Source organism: Mytilus trossulus, chromosome 3 (assembly GCF_036588685.1).
Source record: "Mytilus trossulus isolate FHL-02 chromosome 3, PNRI_Mtr1.1.1.hap1, whole genome shotgun sequence".
Lineage (NCBI taxonomy): Eukaryota > Metazoa > Mollusca > Bivalvia > Mytilida > Mytilidae > Mytilus > Mytilus trossulus.
In genome coordinates this window covers 61325309-61346891 of record NC_086375.1, presented here as the reverse complement: position 1 = coordinate 61346891, position 21583 = coordinate 61325309, and the positions used below count along the sequence as shown (strand labels likewise).

Genomic DNA, 21583 nt, shown 5'->3' with positions numbered 1-21583 from the left:
AAAATGGGTGTCTTTCGCCTCATTTTTTCGTAAAATCCAATCACAAAGTTCGTGCGATAAAAAGTTGGAAAAAAACATTGCAATAATTGCCGGACCAGTGTATGGTAGGGACATGCAAATACGGACTGTCATACAGAAAACAGCCTATATTACATACATTACATAACCTTGATGTTCATATAAACCCAATACAAAGGTTATTTTAATACTCAGCTATCCAAAAATGAATTTTATTGCACACTAGCTCTCATATTTGAAAAATTCACAGGGGCCAAAATGCGAAACTACACATCTAACTGTGGAGTGCTACCTTATATCCTGTTGCTGTAGCAATATTTGAGTAAGACAGAGTCAGAAACAGGTTACCTGTTATGGAGCAATAGATAAAATAGTTCTTGTTCATTACCTGCAGGAATTACAAAGTTAATTATAACAATCAAATTGAGAATGGAAATGGGGAATGTGTCAAAGAGACAATAACCCGACCAAATAAAAAACAACAGCAGAAGGTCACCAACAGGTTTTCAATGAAGCAAGAAATTCCCGCACCCGGAGGCGTCCTTCAGCTGGTCCCTAAACAAATATATACTAGTCCAGTGATAATGAACGCCATACTAATTTCCAAATTGTACACAAGAAACTAAAAGTAAAATAATACTAGACTAACAAAGGCCAGAGGCTTCTGACTTGGGACAGGAGCAAAAATGCGGCAGGGTTAAACATGTTTGTGAGATCTCAACCCTCCCCCTATACCTCTAACCAATGTAGAAAAGTAAATGTAATACATTCTTTTATTATTATATTTTATTTAATAAATATATTACTGATAGCCTACTGAAATGTATAAAATGTGAGTGAATACATTTAAATGTCAAGATTTAACAAGAAATATCACAGTATCACATAAAACAATAACATTGATGACAAAAGTTCCTTATACCATACTACACAACTGACAGTAACAGTTAAAATCTGTGTTTTAAAATAAAAACATTAAAAAAGAGAAATAACACATTCAACTTACATCTTTCAATTCATGATATCTTCCATATGCAAAATCTGATCAGGTACATAATATATAAATTCTATTTTTTTCATTAAAACTTGTAACGTTACAACATTAAAAACTGTGTAACGTTACAACATTTGATCTGTAGTCTTATCTATAAACATAATAGTTGATAAATATATTTAACAGTTTTTATATCAATAATAAAACATTAAAAATAAAATATTTCAAGATTGACAATCATTCAAATTTTTAAAAAAGGGAAAGGGGGAATTAACATGGCTTTCAAATATTTTTTTTAAGCAAGCATTAGTCTTCCAATTCAAATTTTACTACTTCATTTTGTTTCTACAAAAAGTTTAATCATTAAATAGCTCGAACATGTCCAAGAAATCATGATTTCTTCTTTTTTTTCTAAAAAAAATATCTTTTTAACATATAGATGTGCCATTATCAATTGTTAAGCACAATATGGACATTTCTGGTTTGGTTCCTAATCTTCTTCTTCATATTGAGACTTAGTGAGGATATTTTACAGTACTAACACATGTACATAAAACTTAATATCTATACTGGCCATTCTCATACCTAGAGTAGGAGATAAAACAAATGCGTCTTTTACACAAGAATATATGCCAAGAGATATCATGCCCTTCAAACATTATCCCTTTTCAATATTTATTAAACCACAAATTTTGGATTAAAACCATAATCAAACATATTTTTAATAACTACTATGTTTTAAGTAGAAGAGACCACAACTTGATAGTGAACACCCTTACATTAAAACTTTAACTTAATATTGGACAGACAAAAAGATGGACTGGTGCAGGCAACAGAAAAACATAATACACTACTTTTATCATTAATAACAAGGATGTGTCCCCAGTATACCGATGCTCCATCCACACTATCATTTTCTATGTTCAGTTGACCGTGAGCCTGAAGTAAAAACTCTAATTTGGCATTAAAATTAGAAAGATCATATCATAGGGAACATGTGTACTACGTTTCAAGTTGATTGGACATCAAATTCATCGAAAACTACCTGGACCAAAACTTTAACCTAGAGCGGGACAGACATACCAGCAGACGGACGCACAGATCAGAAAACATAATGCCCATAAATGGGGCATAAAAAGTGACAAAAGGATAGTATCAGCTTCTACTTAAATAAAAAAAAAAAATTTCAAGTATACATTTACAAATACAAAAAAATACAAAATTAACTTTTGTTACAATGTATCAAGCCAAGTTTAGTTACCACTGTCTTATGGGATAATAAACATTTGAGTCATCTGTCTTACAAGACATGTACATTACAAACAAATTACAATGAACAAACACATGAGGTGCTTTTCTCTTGCTTTTTAAATGAATAATGTGTCAAAAACCTGAATCTATGTAATTTACCAAATGCAAAAACTGTTTTAATAACCTCTTGCACAGTAGCAAGATCTACTTTCTAATGGAATGTGAAACTTGGTTATAGTAGAAATACATAAAAAGCTCAGGTACAAATTTCTATTACTATAATCGTCTATTTATTAATAATGTCCTATATATTACTAATTTTTATTGGATTTTGTCATTATAAAGCTAGTCTTTCTTATAAAAAAATTAAATGTCAAAACAATGCCTTCTTTCCTTTTGTCTAATTAGACTTTGATTAAAAGCTTTTACACATTCTCTCTGATAAAACATTTTACATAACCTACTAACTTTTACCTATAAATTCCAGTTTTCATTGACAGTACTGTTTTTTTTTATTTGGAAAATGCATTTACAAAAAAAAATCAACTTTAAATGTTAGTTTATCACAATCAATACCATTCATTAGAAACAATTCCAAAACAAACAAGAGATTAAGACATAATTTTCTTTGCACTATATATTGACCTTATCAATAAACCAAACTTACTGGAAGAAGTCTTAAAATTATATTCACAATATCTGATAAATTGAAACAATGATCATTTGCCATTTACAAATGGAATATTGCTGTTGTCACATGATAAGAGTGGAATTCTTCATTTCTCAAACATTTATTTACCATTCTAAACAGTAGTAAAAAAAATCATTATTTTCCTTTTTTTCAAATCTGTTATTACCTGAACTCAGTTCAAAGTAATATGTTCCTTATCTAAGTTACTAAGTATCTAACTAACAAAAGATGTCTTGTCACTGCTTAACTCTGAATCTACATGTAAATAAATAACATCTGTTACATCTATTGCAGCAGCCACTCATTTTGTTCTTTTCACTTTGAATTTAACTGCATGTAACATCAGAATAAAGTCCTGACTTCAGTGTGAAGTCTGTTGTATCCTTGTCCTATGACTCCACTTCTACTTCTTTTGTTTTTATGTAGGTGTCATCAAAATCATCATCATAACTGTCATAACTATCGTGGACACTAACAGTACGTGAACTTCTAGTCTGCAGGGCGTCCTCATTAAGTCCATGACTATGTAGTTTGGCAGTAAACTTCTTCTCAGCTGTTTTTTTGGCGTTGACCTTTAATTAAAGAGCAAATTCATGCTTGACATAGTGAAGAATCTGTTAATATGTTTGATAGCCAATTTAATGCTATGAACATAATGAAGAGAAATGTATTACACTTTTTTTTTAAATATGTGTTTTCAGTGTTGTAATTTCAATGAATCAATACAATATCTAGGATATAACTTTCTTTCAATTGTGTTTTTCTCCATGCATTTGATGATCAAGATAAGTGGAAAAAAATCCCACAAATGAAAAGTTTTTTTGTAATTCGTGCATTTAAAAATCTTATTGTGGACGATATAAGTTAATTTTTTTTAGAAAATGCTACATAGGAAATATTCCTCTATTAAAAGAACTATCGTATGTGGGGCATAAATAGATGATGTGGTATGATTGCCAATGAGACAACTCTTCACAGGAGAACAAATGACACAGAAATTAACAAGTACAGGTCACTGTATGGCCTTCAACAATGAGCATAGCCCATACTGTATTGCCAGGTACAATTTACATTATAAATGTCATTGTTTTATATTAGCTTAATTCATTTAAATTGTTTGTTTACCTGTGTTTCTTGTTCAAACAATAATGGTCTCTGGTCAATTCTGTCCTTCATGTTTTGTAATTCCTTCTCATATTGTTCCATTCTTTCTCTCTCAGCCTCTCTACAAACCGCATAAGAATATTTTGTGATAAAATATGACAGAAATGTTTACAATGTAATACTTTTTTATAAAGGATTCTATGTTGATTCATTTGATATATATATCAGTGTTCTCTCCCGGGCCTTTTAGTATCAGGCCAAAAAAATATATATGTCTGTTTCCTGTTTCCGACCGACCCTAACTCAAACCCCCCGACCCTAGATCTTTTAATTTAATTCCGGAAAAAAATCGTTTCCGGTCCGACCTTGATCCGTATCTTACTATGCCCAAACAATCAAAATTGCTGCTCCCAGCACAAATGTGCTACAACTAAGGTTTAAAAAAAGTCAGCACTGCGAGAATTATTCAATTTAAGCTTCTATAAAGAGATTAAATCATTTTGGGGTACAGGACTCTAACCAAAAATGACATTTAACAGAATGCAAATCTGACAGGGAGTGCAAAAATAAAAAAAAAAATAAAAAAATCCTGACCTACCGACCCTGATTTATTAACGTTGGAAGCAGGAAACAGACATATATTTTTTTATTGGCCTCATAGTAATGCAATTCTTTCTCCAGGGCCATTTAGTAGCATAGTAATGTAATTCTTTCTCCAGGGCCATTTAGTAGAGTTGTTAGGCAGAAACCATTTGAATTTCAGTGGGGGGGGGGGGCTATGGATTTTTTTCTGGACATTTTTTTTTTTTCGCCTTTGGTGAAAAACAATCTTTATTTTTGGCAACAAGTCGATTACAATTTTTTATTTCATTTTTAGCATTACATATAATGGCAGCTGAGGGTCAAAAAAACAATTTTTTTTCTCAGGGTAAAAAACAAATTATTTTTTTCTCCAAAAACTGGAAACAAACTTTTCTTCTCCAAAAAAATCCATAGCCCCAAAACCCCCCCAGAAAATCGAATGGTTGCTGCCAATTGTTATGCTTTCTCCAGGGCCTTTTAGTATCATAGTAATGTAATGCTTTCTCCAGGGCCTTTTAGTATCATAGTAATGTAATGCTTTCTCCAGGGCCATATAGTATCATAGTTATGTAATGCTATCTGAAATGATTATCTTGTAGATAGTGTTATGGATGTGATGCTACATATCTATGAGTATACTGTGGATTCATAAGTATTTCTCGGATACAAATTTTCGTGGATTTTCGTGGGTATAGATGAACCACGAAATTAAATGTTCAACGAATGACCAATTTTCCAAAGGCTTGTGTGAAGACTTCTCCAAAACAACGAAATTAAATGTCCACGAACATGCAAGTTTTCCTTCATCCACGAAAATTGGTACCCACGAAAATAAATGAATCAACAGTATACAATTGTAGTACCAAATAGTTTGCTCTAATTCTAATTTGTCTAAAGGTATGACTAATTTGTTTAACAGACAGAAAAATTTTCACAGCACTGCATTTATAATTTATACAAAATTTTATTACAATTTGAAATGACAATCCTCTTAAGGACTTGTGCCAAGGCTTCTTTTAATTACCTGTATCTTCGTAACCTCTGTTCATTAGTTTCAGATAAATTTTCTGTCGATGCTCTTTCATTAATTAATCTACGATATTTCATCTCTTTGTTTCGTTTTCGTCTCTCTTCATCAACCTCTCTTCTTTCCCTCTCTGTCATTGTGGACAGTTTTTTTCTGTAAAAATAGAATAAAAATCAATAGATTTTTACATTTGTTTTCACATTTGTGAAGAAATGAAACCATTACAAATGACACCTTATCATTTATCTTATATCAAATTTGAGTTAAATGAATCAAATCCCTTACCTGTTACTGGAACTTGAATGTTTATCTAAATGTTTCACTCATATTAATACATGTTCATGTACCATTGAAGTCTAGAAAACTTTGATGCAATTGCTGTTTGCTTCTACAATTAAATCTGTCAAATTGTTCCCAAGTTTTATAAAACTGCTAAAGGAAAGCAACATTTAAGTCATGAATTCTAAAAGTGAATGCAAACAGAGTTAATAGCTCCTTTAGACTTGAAATCAACTAGCATCACAAAACATATATTTACTCATATATTGTGCCCTTGCATCTTACTAATGTGTCACAACAAAAATGTAGTTAATAGTGACCCAAATCTTATGCAGAAGCAAAAGTGATTTAAGGTGGTCCATAACACTAGAGGGAGATAACTCTTTAAAATCAGTTGAACATTTTTATTATGGAAAATATGAAGCTTCTCAATGATCAAAATTAGTGTTTGTCAAACTGCTAATATATCCAACCATTTTTTTCCATAATGTGTCTGGTTCAAGTTTTTTGAAATTTTGATATTTTTGTCAAAGTGTCAAAGTTAACATTTTGTAAAAAAATTTATGAAAGTTAAAAGAGCAGAATTAATTTTAGTCAAGGTGTAGCATGTAGATACCACCTTAATACCATGTAATCATTGGAAAAGGATAATATTAAGAAAGGGTCTCCAATCACTATTCCAGTAAAGTTTAAGCAAAAGGTTGAAGAAAAAATATCAAAAGGCATGCATGAGTGATGAGTCTTAGGCAGGTGATTTAAAAGTATATGATGTTAATGTTTCATAATACTGTAGCTCATCATGCTCATTAGATTTCAGTTCTGTTTGTCACATATAATCTGACATTATCCTATTATACGTTATAATATATATATATAATTGATATTATTTATTTCTTGACTTAATTTATATGGCATACATACTTGGACTGACTAGATCTGAGTGATGCAGCGTTTGTCATCTTTGCTGGTATAGAATCCAAAGAAGTGGATAGATGGCCTGGAAATATAAAAATATACACATACATTATACAAAGAGTTTGAGTGCACCAGCTGGTGTCTCTATATTTGAGTATTGTTTACAAATCATTGGAAATAGTTTTCATATTACATGTATTATATATTATATAAAATTACAAGAAGTGTTTTGACTCTAGATAGCTTGGTGGATTGAAATATAATTTTCATCTTGATTTTTTGTTTTTTGATCAGCTTATACATGACATATATATCCAACCAGCAGAAAAATACATCTAGCTACATGTACTTTAAATTACTACCTGTAGTAGCTAGCACATATGTATACTGACCCTGCTTACCAAAGTATGTTCCTTTATTAACTTCCCTGTTTAATTGGAGATCATATATGCTGTTGCTAGATTCACTGGGGTTTTCTTTTCGTTGTTTAAAATAGACAAAGAAGAAGGCTTTTGTGCACAAGAAAATAATCTTACTCCATACACATGTTGTGCTTGTATTAAGTCAGTACCTATTTTGACCATGTATTATTCATTGTTGTTTTTCTTGGTAATATAGTAGGTTTGTGTCTTCAGCAGGGTCAGTGCTGGTAGTTGATTGGTTCTATATCATATAAAACAAATGTTTTTGAACAACTTTTATAAGGTACATTGTAATGAGATTATAAGTGTCAAGTTCAGTTCATCTTTTTGAAAATTGGTTGATTGATTTATGTTCAACACCAATTGCAACACTATTGTGCTATTTCAATAAGGAGCTGACAATCCTATTAGTCAATTAAGAATGGAGTAGAACACATCTGCGATATGTTTACCTTTTCAGAAACAAGTCAATCTTTATTATCTATTTGTTTTTAATCATTTAGGACAAGACATTAAAAGAATAGTCATTTGATTTTCAACACTAGGCAAATATTTTAAAAGCAGGAAAAAAGTCTGACTAGTTCATTCTTTTTTATAAAGTGGAGTTGGACCCAAACCTTTCTCCATTCTTTATTTAGATACAAATTTTATCTATACATCATGATTAAACATGTACAGCTACATCTAGAAGGACCATTACTTTGTAGACCAATGCATTGTACAACTTGAGCTAACATTCAGTAAATTGTGGTATTGTACATGCGTATACATTGTAGCAGAAAATATATTACCTAAACTTCTTCGTGGAGTAGTTCTGGGATTTTTGTAAGGCCATCTGTTCTCTTTCAATGTTCTTTCATCGTTTGCAATGTCAGATATAATTTTTTCGCGACTTGATCTCAAATTTTCTGTATGAAGATGGAATGGTTTGACAACTGTACCATCCCTTTCATTTTTGCGTCTTGATAACTCTTTTTGAAAATGCAAGTAAAGTTCATCATAATCTGGAACCTCATGATTTACTTTAGTCTTTGAGTAATGTTTCTTTTTTCTTTTTATAGCTTTTTCTTTTGCTTTAAGTTCCTTAGCTTTTTGCAATGCTTCCATGTTAGAAGGCAATGATGAACTTTTCAGTAATTCTTCTGAACGCATTTTCATTCTAATTTTTCTATATTCTTCCTCTTCTAGGATTCTGTCATAAACAGAATTATCATATAAATAATCTGGAACTGGATTAGCTTTGAACATGTGTTTTGACTTTGTTTCTCTTCGAGTAGGAGCTGATTGAATTCTTGTTTGTCTTTCTTTACTTCGTTCTCTGTAATGAAATTTAAATGGTTTTTCCTGAGATTTCAGTAACTCTTGAGAATTCTGCTGAAGGAATCTTCGTTTTGTCTCTTGCTGTTCCATTATTTCATCAAAAAGTGGTAAGTACACATGAGCTGGTACAGGTGCTGCTTTAAATTTTTTTGAACATTCAATTCGTTCTTCAGCTTCTTGTTGTTTCCTTTGTTCTTCTAATTCAATTTGAGCCTTTGAGACTGTTCTTTCTTTGTTTTCTTCTCTTATTGTCATTTTAAATGGTTTAGGAATAGTAATCCTATGTCTCCATTCCTTTTCTTCTTTTTCTCCCCTTGTGACTGTGGCTGAGGAAGGTCTTTGTCTGGATCTTGGATAATATTCATCAATTGAAAATTCTTCCCACATATCTTCTATATGTGATAAAGCACCAGATAATTCTGGATTTTCATTTTCCCCATAACTTCTATTTTGTAAATGATGTTCATCCTCAGAATTATCTAATGTTTGTTTTTCTCTCCTTTCTGAAATTGACTTCCAAACTTCTTCTTCCAAACTCTTAGTAAGTGAACCACGTCTGTGTACAGGTGCGGAGCTAGGTCTGCAGACAGGTATATCTGATGGTGAACGGGAAATTCTTTGAGTTTTAGAAAGTGGAAGTGGTGGTTTGGAACTTGCATATCTGTCTAAAACAGTTTCTTGACCTTTAATATAATCTCTTGAAGTCACATCCGAATTCTGAAATGCTGATGAATCAAGTCCATTTAATGTTGATGTAATTATAACCGGTCTTGGCCCAATGCCAGAAATTTCTGGCTGATTTTGGTAGTTGACTTTCTCTTTATATAGCTTTTCACATAGTACCAATGTTTTCTTGTGTTCGTTTTTTATCTGTGTGAGTTTTTCATAGAATTCTTCGTCAGTGCAATTGCTTAAGTCCCGTGCAATGGTTTTCAAGGCGGGTTCCGGTGTGACAAGATCAGGCGAACCGTTTTCATAAAACTGCTGTCGGTCGTGTTCATAAACATACCCGTTACTCATTTCATCGAACAAGTAGCTCATTGACGGCTTAGGTCTTTCATGCATTGTTGACGATAATCCAGTTTGGGGATCTACGGGAGGTTTTATGCAAGAATTTGTCATTACTGACAAATTGTGACTTGTTGCCATTGTTGCCATGTTGGAACCCGAAACTATGCAGAGCGATCCGCACAGAATGTTTTATGTTTTGTTATTGGATAAAAAAAAATGAAGAAGCAAAAAATTGTCTATTTAATCAGAAGAAACAAAAAGAATAAACAAAATACAGTCAATCACTATTTTATTTTAATTTTTCGTCTGTTATTGAAAACCTTAAAGTCGAGAAGCAAAGGACCTATTCAGATTGGTCCCAGTCAAACCATTCAAAATACAACTAAAACACGGGTTACACTAATGACTGGACCGAATGACAGGACCAAATGAAAAACGCTAATAACTTTTTCTTTTCTTAAAGGATAGATCTCAAATTTGAAATATAATAAGATTTCATTATTTGACAAATAGATTTAAGAAAAAAAATTAAAAAAAATTGTAAGAAACTTTAGAAAACGTGACATGACCAATTCTGATAATGACAGGACCAACATCGAGAATGACAGGACCAAATAAAAATGCTAATAACTTTTTTATTTTTCAAAGAAATTATTTCAGATTTGAAATATTAAATGATATGCCATATTTTGAAACAAAAATGTTATAAAAAATATACATTTATTTTCAAAAACTTTCAAAAACGTGACATGGCCATCGCTGGCTGCCAGTACTATCCTCGACAATGACCGGACCAGATGAAATTGCTAATTTCTCTTTTGTTTCTCAAAATATTTTTCTGAAATTCGAAATATAATAAGATTTCATCATTTGATAAATAGATTTAAGAAAAAAAATTAAAAAAAATTGTAAGAAACTTTAGAAAACGTGACATGACCAACTCTGATAATGACATGACCAACATCGACAATGACAGGATCAAATCAAAATGCTAATAACTTTTTTATTTTTCAAAGGAATTCTCTCAGATTTGAAATATAAAATGATATGTCATATTTTAAAACATAAATGTTACAAAAAATATAAAAAGTTTAAACGTGGCATTACTATCGCTGACTGACATAACCAACCTCGACAATGACAAGACCAGATGAAATTGCTAATTACTTTTTATTTCTAAATTATTTTTTTTTCTCTGAAATTTGAGATAAAATCAGATTTAAGCATTTTATAGATAAAGATAGGAATAATATAGAAAAAAATATTAAACGCTTGCTGTAATGTGACCTCCTCAACAAGGACAGGACCAATTGCAAATATAAAAGCTATTCACTTTTTAATTTTGAAAAGGAGTTATATCAGATTGAAAATATAATAAGACCTCATCTTTTAATACATCAATTTCGCGAAAACGTAAAATGACCAAAGTTTTTCTATAGAAATCCTGGTTGAAATTTATAAAAAAAAAAGTTAAAATTAAAGCACACATTGCGATTGAATGAATAAGTTATTATTTTTCTTAAATCTATTTATCTAATGATTAAATCTTATTATATTTCAAATTTGAGATCAATCCTTTAAAAAACGAAAAAGTTATTAGCATTTTTCATTTGGTCCTGTCATTCGGTCCTGTCTTTCGGTCCAGTCAGAGGTATATAATATACAAGGTTATAGATATTGTAACCCGAACTATAACCTCGTATTTGTGCGCATGCGCGACCGGAACTGGGCGGATCCGGTAATTTCTACTTTCACTTTTTGAAAAAAATCTCCTATGTGGAGATAGATTTGTACGCTTTTATTTATATTTATATGCGAAAGAAAATACACGTCCTGCTCAGTTGTTGAAGTGGCTCTCTTCCCAGTCCTTCAGAGCACACATAACTTCTAAAACGTAAAAAAAAACATGTGAAAGGTTTGCAAAATAATGCATTGTAGCAATGAAAACATACATGATCAACTCTAAATGCAAATAACATTTAAAACTAGGAAAGGAGGCTACCCCCCCCCCCCCCCCCCCCCCCCCCCCCCCCCCCCCCCCCCCCCCCTTCTTCTCCGTTTCCAACTACAATATGTGATTTGGTTCAAAAGAGTCCGACAATAAATTCTTTTCATGTGTATTTATCATGTCAGTGTTCATAGGAGGTGACCAAATGATTTCTTGCGGCGTCAAGAAAGTCTTAAAAATATTGTTATGGATCGTGCATGTATGAGGGGGGATAGGGCCTTTATCAGGACTCCAGGATCTGGTGTTTTTAGGCTCAGGGTTTCGGGATCTATTAAGAGATACAGGAATTCTTTTTTTGAATTACTGGATGTCAGGATTTAAATTTATTTAAATTCGGGATTTCATGTTTAAGGGATCAGGACCCCTCCTACCCCTGGTCATGTATGAGGGTGATACTTGTAATCCCTGGGAAATCGGAAAATCACAAATAACCGTTAAAAAAATTTGGCAAATGACGTTTATAATAGTAATTTTTGGTGCATGACTATAAAAAAGTACACATTCTTTTAGGTGCTATCAAAATCAATTAATTTTGACACTCTGTCAAGAGTGGATAAATATGGTATTGCAAAAGATTATGTGGTGAAATCTGTTTCTCTGTCTTCATGTCGTCACAATGGGAATTTCAGATAATAGCCTGAAAATTTGACGTCATAATCAAATATTGACCAATGAACAACTAAGATCAAACTAACCACACCTAGATTGAATGAAAATAATCATCAGGTTGGGAATGCCATAAAAACGAGTTAAAAAAAGCTTCATAATAAAAAATTTATTTATTTTTTATCACCAATGTAAACATATATATATATCACCATAGATATATAAGATTTTTTTAACTCGTTTATGGCATTCCCGTTGTATACATATATATCACCATTGCAAACATCTATCACCAGTGTATATATCTATCATCCTACTATTTTTATATATATCACCAATATAAATATCTATCACCTCACTTTATTTATCACTACACTATATATTACCAATATATTAAAATCTCCAAACTGAATATATCTAACACCACTCTGTATATTTATCAACACTCTATAAATCTATCAACACACTATATAATAATCACCATTCTGTATTAATCACCACTTTGTACAACACTGTATATCTCTATCACCATGCTATATATTTATCACCATTCTGTATTAATCACCACTTTGTACAACACTGTATATATCTATCACCATGCTATATATTTATCACCACTCTATAAATCTATCAACATATGTTTATATCTAAAACCACTGTATATATTTATCATCACTCTGTAAAAGGCTGTATATATATATTCTGTCACCATACTTTATATATCTGTCACCAGACTTACTATTTATGTCAATACACTTAACATATCCATCACCACACTTTATATATCAATCACCTGGTTATATATATCTATCACCTGATCACTTTATATATCAATCACCTCACTATATATATCTGTCACCATACTTTATATATATGTCACCACACTTAATATATATGTCACCTCACTATATATATCTGTCACCATACTTTATATATCTGTCACCATACTTTATATATCTGTCATTACACTTAACATATCCATCACCACACTTTATATATCCATCACCTCACTATATATATCTATCACCTCACTTTATATATCTATCACTACTCTTTATATATATGTCACCATACTTTATATATCTGTTACCATACTTTATATATCTGTCATCATACTTTATATATCTGTCACAATACTTTATATATTCATTGTGTAATCATAAGTTTTTTGATTGAGTTAAGTCTGCAAATTGATATTTTATCGTGTGTTTTTCTATGTTGTGATGTTATGCTATTGTTTCAAAAAAAAGGGAGAAGGTTTGAATCCATTAAAACGTTTTATCCCGCTGCAAATGTTTGCACCTGTCCTAAGTCAGGAATCTGATGTACAGTATTTGTCGTTTGTTTATGTAATATATATGTGTTTCTCGTTTCTTGTTTTGTTTATATAGATTAGATCGTTGTTTTTCCCGTTTGAATGGTTTTACACTAGTAATTTTGGGGCCCTTTATAGCTTGTTATTCGTTGTGAGCCGAGGCTCCGTGTTGAAGGCCGTACTTTAACCTATAATGGTTTACTTTTTAAATTGTTATTTGGATGGAGAGCTGTCTCATTGGCACTCACACCACATCTTCCTATATCTATTTATATATCTGTCACCTCACTATATATAACTGTCATCATACTTTATATATATGTCACCAGACTTTATTTATCTGTCATTATACTTAATACATATGTCACCAGACTTTATTTATCTGTCACCATACTTTATATATCTGTCACCACACTTTATATATCTGTCACCACACTTTATATATCTGTCATCATACTTTATATATCTGTCATTACAATTAACATATCCATTACCACACTTTATATATCCATCACCTCACTATATATATCTATCACCTCACTTTATAAACATCTATCACTATACTTTATATATCTGTCACCAGACTTTATATATCTATCCCCACACTTTATATATCCATCACCTCACTATATATCTGTCACCATACTTTATATATCTGTCACCATACTTTATATATCTGTCACCAGACTTTATATTTCTGTCATTATTAAACCGCAATTTTTATATGTGTGCATGTCAAACAAATTTTGTTGTATAAGGGTCTTAAAACAGCACAAACAACATTTTCCAAAACACCAAAAAAGTGAAAAAGTATATTTAAACAAAATGCATTTGACTAACAGGTCGAACAACTGATGTTCTTTAACCCTGCTGACTGCCATTGGCGATTGCCAAATAAAATTGATCACATGATGTAACAAAATGGATCTTAATATAAATTTAATACTAAACAGAAATTTTTTTTGTTAACTTGTGGCCAAGATGTTGCGCCACAAACATATGGTGTCAATATTTCTTTAGTACACCAGATCCGGATTTCGACAATAAATGTCTCTTCAGTGATGTTAGGTCTCAAAACGGTACTTGGAAGGCCATATCAACAGTACCCTCATTTTTTTAATAACTCTTGAATTTTAAGAGTCAATATAGGATGAACGGATCATATAAACCAGAGGGAAAATCTATATATATATCAATCACCACACTTTATATGTCTGTAACTAGTATTTATATATCTGTCACTACACTTTACATGTATATCACCACACTTTATATATTGATCACCTCACTATATATATCTATCACCTCACTTTCCCTTTATATATCTGTCACTATACTTTATATATCTGTCACTAAACATTATATATCTGTCATTACACTTTATATATCCATCCCTCACTATATATATCTGTCACCATACTTTATATATCTGTCACCATACTCAACATATCTTTCACCAGACTTAATATTTCTGTCAATACACTTAACATATCCATCATCACACTTTATATATCAATCACCTCACTATATATATCTATCACCTGATCACTTAATAAATCAATCATCTCACTATATATTTCTGTCACCATACTTTATATATATGTCACCACACTTTATATATCCATCACCTCACTATATATATATCTGTCACCATACTTTGTGTATCTGTCACTATACTTTATAAATCTGTCATTACACTTAACATATACATCATCACACTTTATATATCCATCACCTCACTATATATATCTATCACCTCACTTTATATATCTATCACTACTCTTTATATATCTGTCACAAGACTATAAATCTATCCCCTCACTTTATATATCCATCACCTCACTATATATATGTCACCATACTTTATATATCCATCACCTCACTTTATATATCTGTCACCATACTTTATATATCTGTCACCAGACTTTATATTTTTGTCAATACACTTAACATATCCATCACCACACTTTATATATCAATAACCTCACTATATATATCAATCTCCACACTTTATATGTCTTTCACCAGACTTAATATATTTGTCACCAAACTTAACATGTCCATCACCACACTTTATATGTCTGTCACCAGACTTAATATATCTGTCACCACACTTAACATGTCCATCACCACACTTTATATATCAATCACCTCACTATATATATATCTGTCACCAGACTTTATATATCCATCACCAGACTTTATATATCCATCACCTTACTATATATTTCTGTCACCAGACTTTATATATCAATCACCTCGCTATATATATCTGTCACCACACTTAAAATATTCATCATCAGACTTTATATATCTGTCACCATACTTTATATATCTGTCACCACACCTTATATAACTGTCACCAGACTTTTTATATCTATCACCACACCTTATATATCTGTCACCAGACTTTTTATATCTATCACCATACTTTATATATCTGTCACCACACCTTATATATCCATCACCAGACATTTTATATCCATCACGTTACTATATATATATCTATCACCTCACTTTATATATCTATCAGTACACTTTATATATCTGTCACCAGACTTTAAATATCTATCCCTACATTTAAAATATCTGTGACCACACTTTATATATCTGTCACCACACTTTATATATCTGTGACCACACCTTATATATCTGTCACCAGACTTTACATATCTATCACCACACTTTATTTATCTGTCACCATACTTTATATATCTGTCACCACACCTTATATATCCATCACCAGACATTATATATCCATCACGTTACTATATATATATATATATATATATCACCTCACTTTATATATCTATCACTACACTTTATATATCTGTCCCCAGACTTTAAATATCTATCCCTACATTTAAAATATCTGTCACCACACTTTATATATCTGTCACCACACTTTATATATCTGTGACCACACCTTATATATCTGTCACCAGACTTTACATATCTATCACCACACTTTATTTATCTGTCACCACACTTTATATATCTATCACCACACCTTATATATCTGTCACCAGACTTTATGTATCTATCACCACACCTTATTTATCTGTCACCACACTTTATTTATCTATCACCACACTTTTTATATCTATCACCAAACCTTATATATATGTCACCATACTTTATATATATGTCATCCCACTTTATTTATCTGTATCCACACTTTATATAAATTGTTCACATCACTTTTTATATCTGTCACCACACATTATATATACATCACCACACCTTATACACATTACCACACCTTATATATCTATCACCTCACTTTATATATCTTTCACCTTAATTTATATATCTATTTCCTCATTTTATATATATATGACATCCCTAAAAATATTTTCTTGACCTCACTGTTGATAATTTGTCACCATATTTTATATATGTATCCCCTCCACATATGTATCTTTTAACTAAATGCACTGCTTTAATCTATCACAACACCATTGCTATATATGTCACCACACAGTATATATATATATCATCCTTTTGTTTATATATCATCACACTGTATATATCTTTATACTATTCTGTTGATCCTTTACCTCACTGTATATATACACATAATCCCACTATAACTAAGTCCACACTTATCACCTATCTATATCTTTTTATCACCATCATATCATATTTATAGTAACACAATGATTATATCTATCGTCATTATTTATCTATTTTTCACCAGACTGTATACTATAACTTGTTGTATCTTCTATAAGTCAGAGAAATGTACTGGTCATTGTATAATTTACAGTGGAAGGAGATATGCAGATATGCAATGTCCACTGAGATATGTTTGTATAAGCTTGTATACTTATCATGTAGCAATTATCAAATTGATTATTTATATTTGTGTTCTTCTTACAGAAATACCAAACAACATTTTGCAAGGATTTAGAGGTCATTGGTGAAAATGGAAGAAAGGACATGGGTACATCTAATTTTAAATGAAATAACAAGAATAATTAAATGATTTACAACCAAGCAGCACTCAGCAATAGTGATGGTAAAGTATTTTTATAAAATGATACTCAAAAAAAGATATATACAGTGTGGTGTTTAATATATTCCTCCATTGCTACAGTCACTGTATTCATCACCACACTCTCCATATATATCCCAACAGTCTCAATAGCTACCCCCATACTATGATCATTTATCACTACAGTCTCAATAGCTACCCCCATACTATGATTATCTATCACTACAGTCTCAATAGCTATTCCCATACTATGATCATTTATCACTACAGTCTCAATAGCTATCCCCATAATATGATTATCTATCACTACAGTCTCAATAGCTATCCCCATACCAGGATTATCTACACTCTCCATACTGATGCCAACAGTCATTATGTATATATCATAATAATCTCTATGTATATCTCAGGATAATACAAAAGCTTCCCTTTTACTTTATTTATCAATCACCTCACTTTATATATCAATCACCACACTCTCTATATATATCCCCATACTTTCTATATCTACCCCAAAAGTCTCTCTGTATATCTCCACATAATAAACACCTTAGATTACCTTACTTTATTTATCAATCACCTCACTTTGTGTATCAATCACCACGCTCTATATATATATCCCCACCAACCGTACAAGGGCTATATAGCCAGTCAAGGTCGCTAAAAACTTCCATTTGTTTGTTATATATCCCCAACTCTCAATATCTGCCTCAAAAGTCTCTCTGTATATATCTCCACACAATGAACAACTATCACTTTACTTTATTTATCAATCACCTCACTTTATATATCAATCACCACACACACACTCTCTATATCTATCCCAAAAGTCTCTCTGTATATCTTCACATAATAAACACCCATCACCTCACTTTATTTATCAATCACCTCACTTTATATATATCAATCAACACACTCTCTATATATATTCCCATACTTTCGATATCAATCCCCACAGTTTCTATGTTTATGACAGAATTATAAACACCTATCACCTTACTTTATTTATCCATCACCTCACTTTATATAACAATCACCACATACTCTCTATATCTATCCCCATACTTTCGATATCTATCCCCACAGTCTCTGTGTTTATGACCACATTATAAACACATGTCAACTTACTTTATTTATCCATTACCTCACTTTATTTATCCATCACCTCACTTTATATATCAATCACCACACACTCTCTATCTATCCCCATACTTTCGATATTTATCCCCACAGTCTCTGTGTTTATGACCACATTATAAAAACATATCAACTTACTTTATTTATCCATCACCTCACTTTATATAACAATCACCACACACTCTCTATATCTATCCCCATACTCTCAATATCTATCCCACTAGTCTCTATGTTTATGGCCACATCATCAACACCGATCAGTTTCCTGTTTTTATCAATCACCTCACTTAATATATCAATCACATCAAACTCTCTATATACGTATAATATGCCCATACTCTTCATATCTATCCCCACAGTCCCTATGTTTATGACCACTTTATAAACACCTTTCACCGTACTTTACATACTTTCACCTCGCAAAAATTATCAATGACCACACACTCTCTATATCTAACCCAGAAGTCTCTATGTTTATCTTCACAACATAAACCCCTATCACCTTACTTTATTTATCAATCACATCACTACATATATCAATCACCACATACTCTCTATATATATCCCCATTCTCTCTATATTTACCCAAAATTCTCTATGTATATCTCCACACAATATATCATATCACCTTACTGAAAATACCAATTACCTCACTTTGTAAATCAATTGCTCATTTTATATGTATCACCTCACTCAAAATATCTATCAGCTCACTGTTAATATTTTCACCTCAATATATACATTATGTCTTTCACACCACTGGGTATATCTCTCAACTTCCAACTTGAAAGTGGATATGAGTATGATAATAATCCATGTTTCTGTACAGAAATCTGTTTATGTTAATTTAGATTTTAAACTTAAAATGACTCAATGTGACACCTATCATTGTTATTATTTTTTTTCTTCAGAAAAGTGAAACAAGATTTTTGATAGATAGAAAATAGAAGAAAAGGAAAAGGTAATCTTCATTGAAATTTAAAGTAATATACATATGTATGTAAAGAGTTAATTAGCAAAGTATTATACACACGTATGTAAAGAGTTAATTAGCAAAGTATTATACATATGTATGTAAAGAGATAATTAGCAAAGTATTATACATATATATGTAAAGAGTTAATTAGCAAAGTATTATACATATGTATTTAAAGAGTTAATAAGCACTTAAACAATCCTGGTTGAAATGAAATAATTTAAAAGAAATGTTTTTTAAGGTATAACCGCCCCAACATGTCATGCAATATTTTATGTAAATATCATGTCAGGCATCTTTTCAGTGAAAGCAGCAAATATGATATACTAACTGGGGGTCAATGATTGTAACATTCAAATTGAGTAAACCTTATAAATATATTGTTTCAGTGTTATTGCACTTGAAGCATTGTCTACAGTATACATCTGCTGGCACACACATAATGTATATACCACCATATATTATGTATCTACTGCCACACATAATATAATTATGGCCACATATAATATATCGACCGCCACACATTATAAATCAACACACTGTGTATATCTATCACCCCATTATGTTTGTCTATCACCACACTATTGTTTATCACCACACTATTGTCTATCACCACACTATGTTTGTCTATCACCACACTATGTTTGTCTATCACCACACTATGTTTGTCTATCACCACACTATGTTTGTCTATCACCAAACTATTGTCTATCACCACACTATCTTTGTCTATCACCACACTATCTTTGTCTATCACCACACTACGTTTGTCTATCACCACACTATGTTTGTCTCTCACCATTCTATGTTTGTCTATCACCACACTTTATATTTTAATCATCACAGTTGTAAAGCAAAGAAAAGTAATTACCCAAGAAAAAAATGATTTGAACTTTTCATTTAAATGATTGGTCGCACAAATGAATTGTATTTCTATAAGTTTAACATTTTGATACTGTCTTGGGATTCTGCCATTGCAATGATGAAACACTCCTATTTGTCCTTAGATGGAAAACAAATGACAACTGTTTGGGACTTTTAAATTTTGTATTGTTTTGGAATAATTATTTATTCAACTGAACCATATTGTTATGTTTTAGGTTAAACAAGATTTAGTGCCTGCCACACAATTAAGAAAGAATGAGAGGCAAGAATGTCTACAGAACAGAGGAGATTATTTGTACTGCACTTCGATTTGTGTTTTAGTTATATTCAATTAGTATTAAAGAGTTATGTACAATAAATCATGTTATATTATGTTCTTTAAAAAAATACTTTATGTCAATTCTCCTTCTCATGCTTGGTGTTCTTTGACAACATTGGATACTCCTAGTAAAATGTGACAAATGCATATCTTTTTTAACCATTTTCTAACCTGTGTATCTGTAACAACTAGAAGATGCAGAAGCAGTGTTAATATACCTTTATACTTGATTACCCTTAAACTGAATGTAGCTCCTAGGAAAGTTAATGTTTAGAATTCTTTTTATAGGGGAGTCATATTCAGTTCCAAATAATTATTATTGAAGGAGCTATTCCCCTTGGAAATATAAATTATACGAAAAATTGCATGGAAAGCCTTTTCAAATCTACATCATTCATAGGATTGCTACGAAATTTATATTGAAGGTTTATCTTAGCAAGTATTAGGGTTAGATTGAAATTCATTTCAAATCCACTATTTCACCATGAGTAATGTCCCTTGGAAATTAAATTTTTATAGGAAATTGCCTTCTACATGTTTTATATCAAATGCACTTTTGGCAATTACAGAATGATTTAACATCAGACTAAACTGGATTCTACTCACTTTCTAAATGTGTTGTCTACACTAATGACATGGTTGGTTTTCTCCTTTGAACTACATTATACAATATGGTATGTGTTTTGCCATTGTTGAAAGTCTCCATTGGATAGTTATCTTCTTGAT

The 21583-nt window shown here is 31.3% G+C and overlaps 1 protein-coding gene and 1 long non-coding RNA gene across 3 annotated transcripts; one reads left to right on the top strand and one right to left on the bottom strand.

The window, feature by feature from the left end:
• Positions 1 to 1118: 1118 nt before the first annotated feature.
• Positions 1119 to 9796, bottom strand: LOC134712026 (protein FAM161A-like). Its single transcript, XM_063573123.1, has 5 exons — positions 8075 to 9796; positions 6868 to 6943; positions 5665 to 5820; positions 4080 to 4179; positions 1119 to 3526 (listed from the first exon to the last, which is right to left on the bottom strand). The coding sequence occupies exons 1-5, from the start codon at positions 9759 to 9761 to the stop codon at positions 3344 to 3346; spliced, it is 2202 nt and encodes a 733-aa protein (XP_063429193.1). The 5' UTR covers positions 9762 to 9796; the 3' UTR covers positions 1119 to 3343.
• Positions 9797 to 11386: 1590 nt separating this feature from the next.
• LOC134709608 (uncharacterized) lies at positions 11387 to 20904 on the top strand. Of its 2 annotated transcripts, none has more exons than XR_010106002.1 (4): positions 11387 to 11529; positions 17426 to 17564; positions 19589 to 19638; positions 20754 to 20904. It is a non-coding gene; the product is annotated as an uncharacterized LOC134709608 (long non-coding RNA). The 2 variants fall into 2 exon arrangements; XR_010106003.1 differs by having other exon boundaries at positions 11445 to 11508.
• The last annotated feature ends 679 nt before the right edge of the window (positions 20905 to 21583 follow it).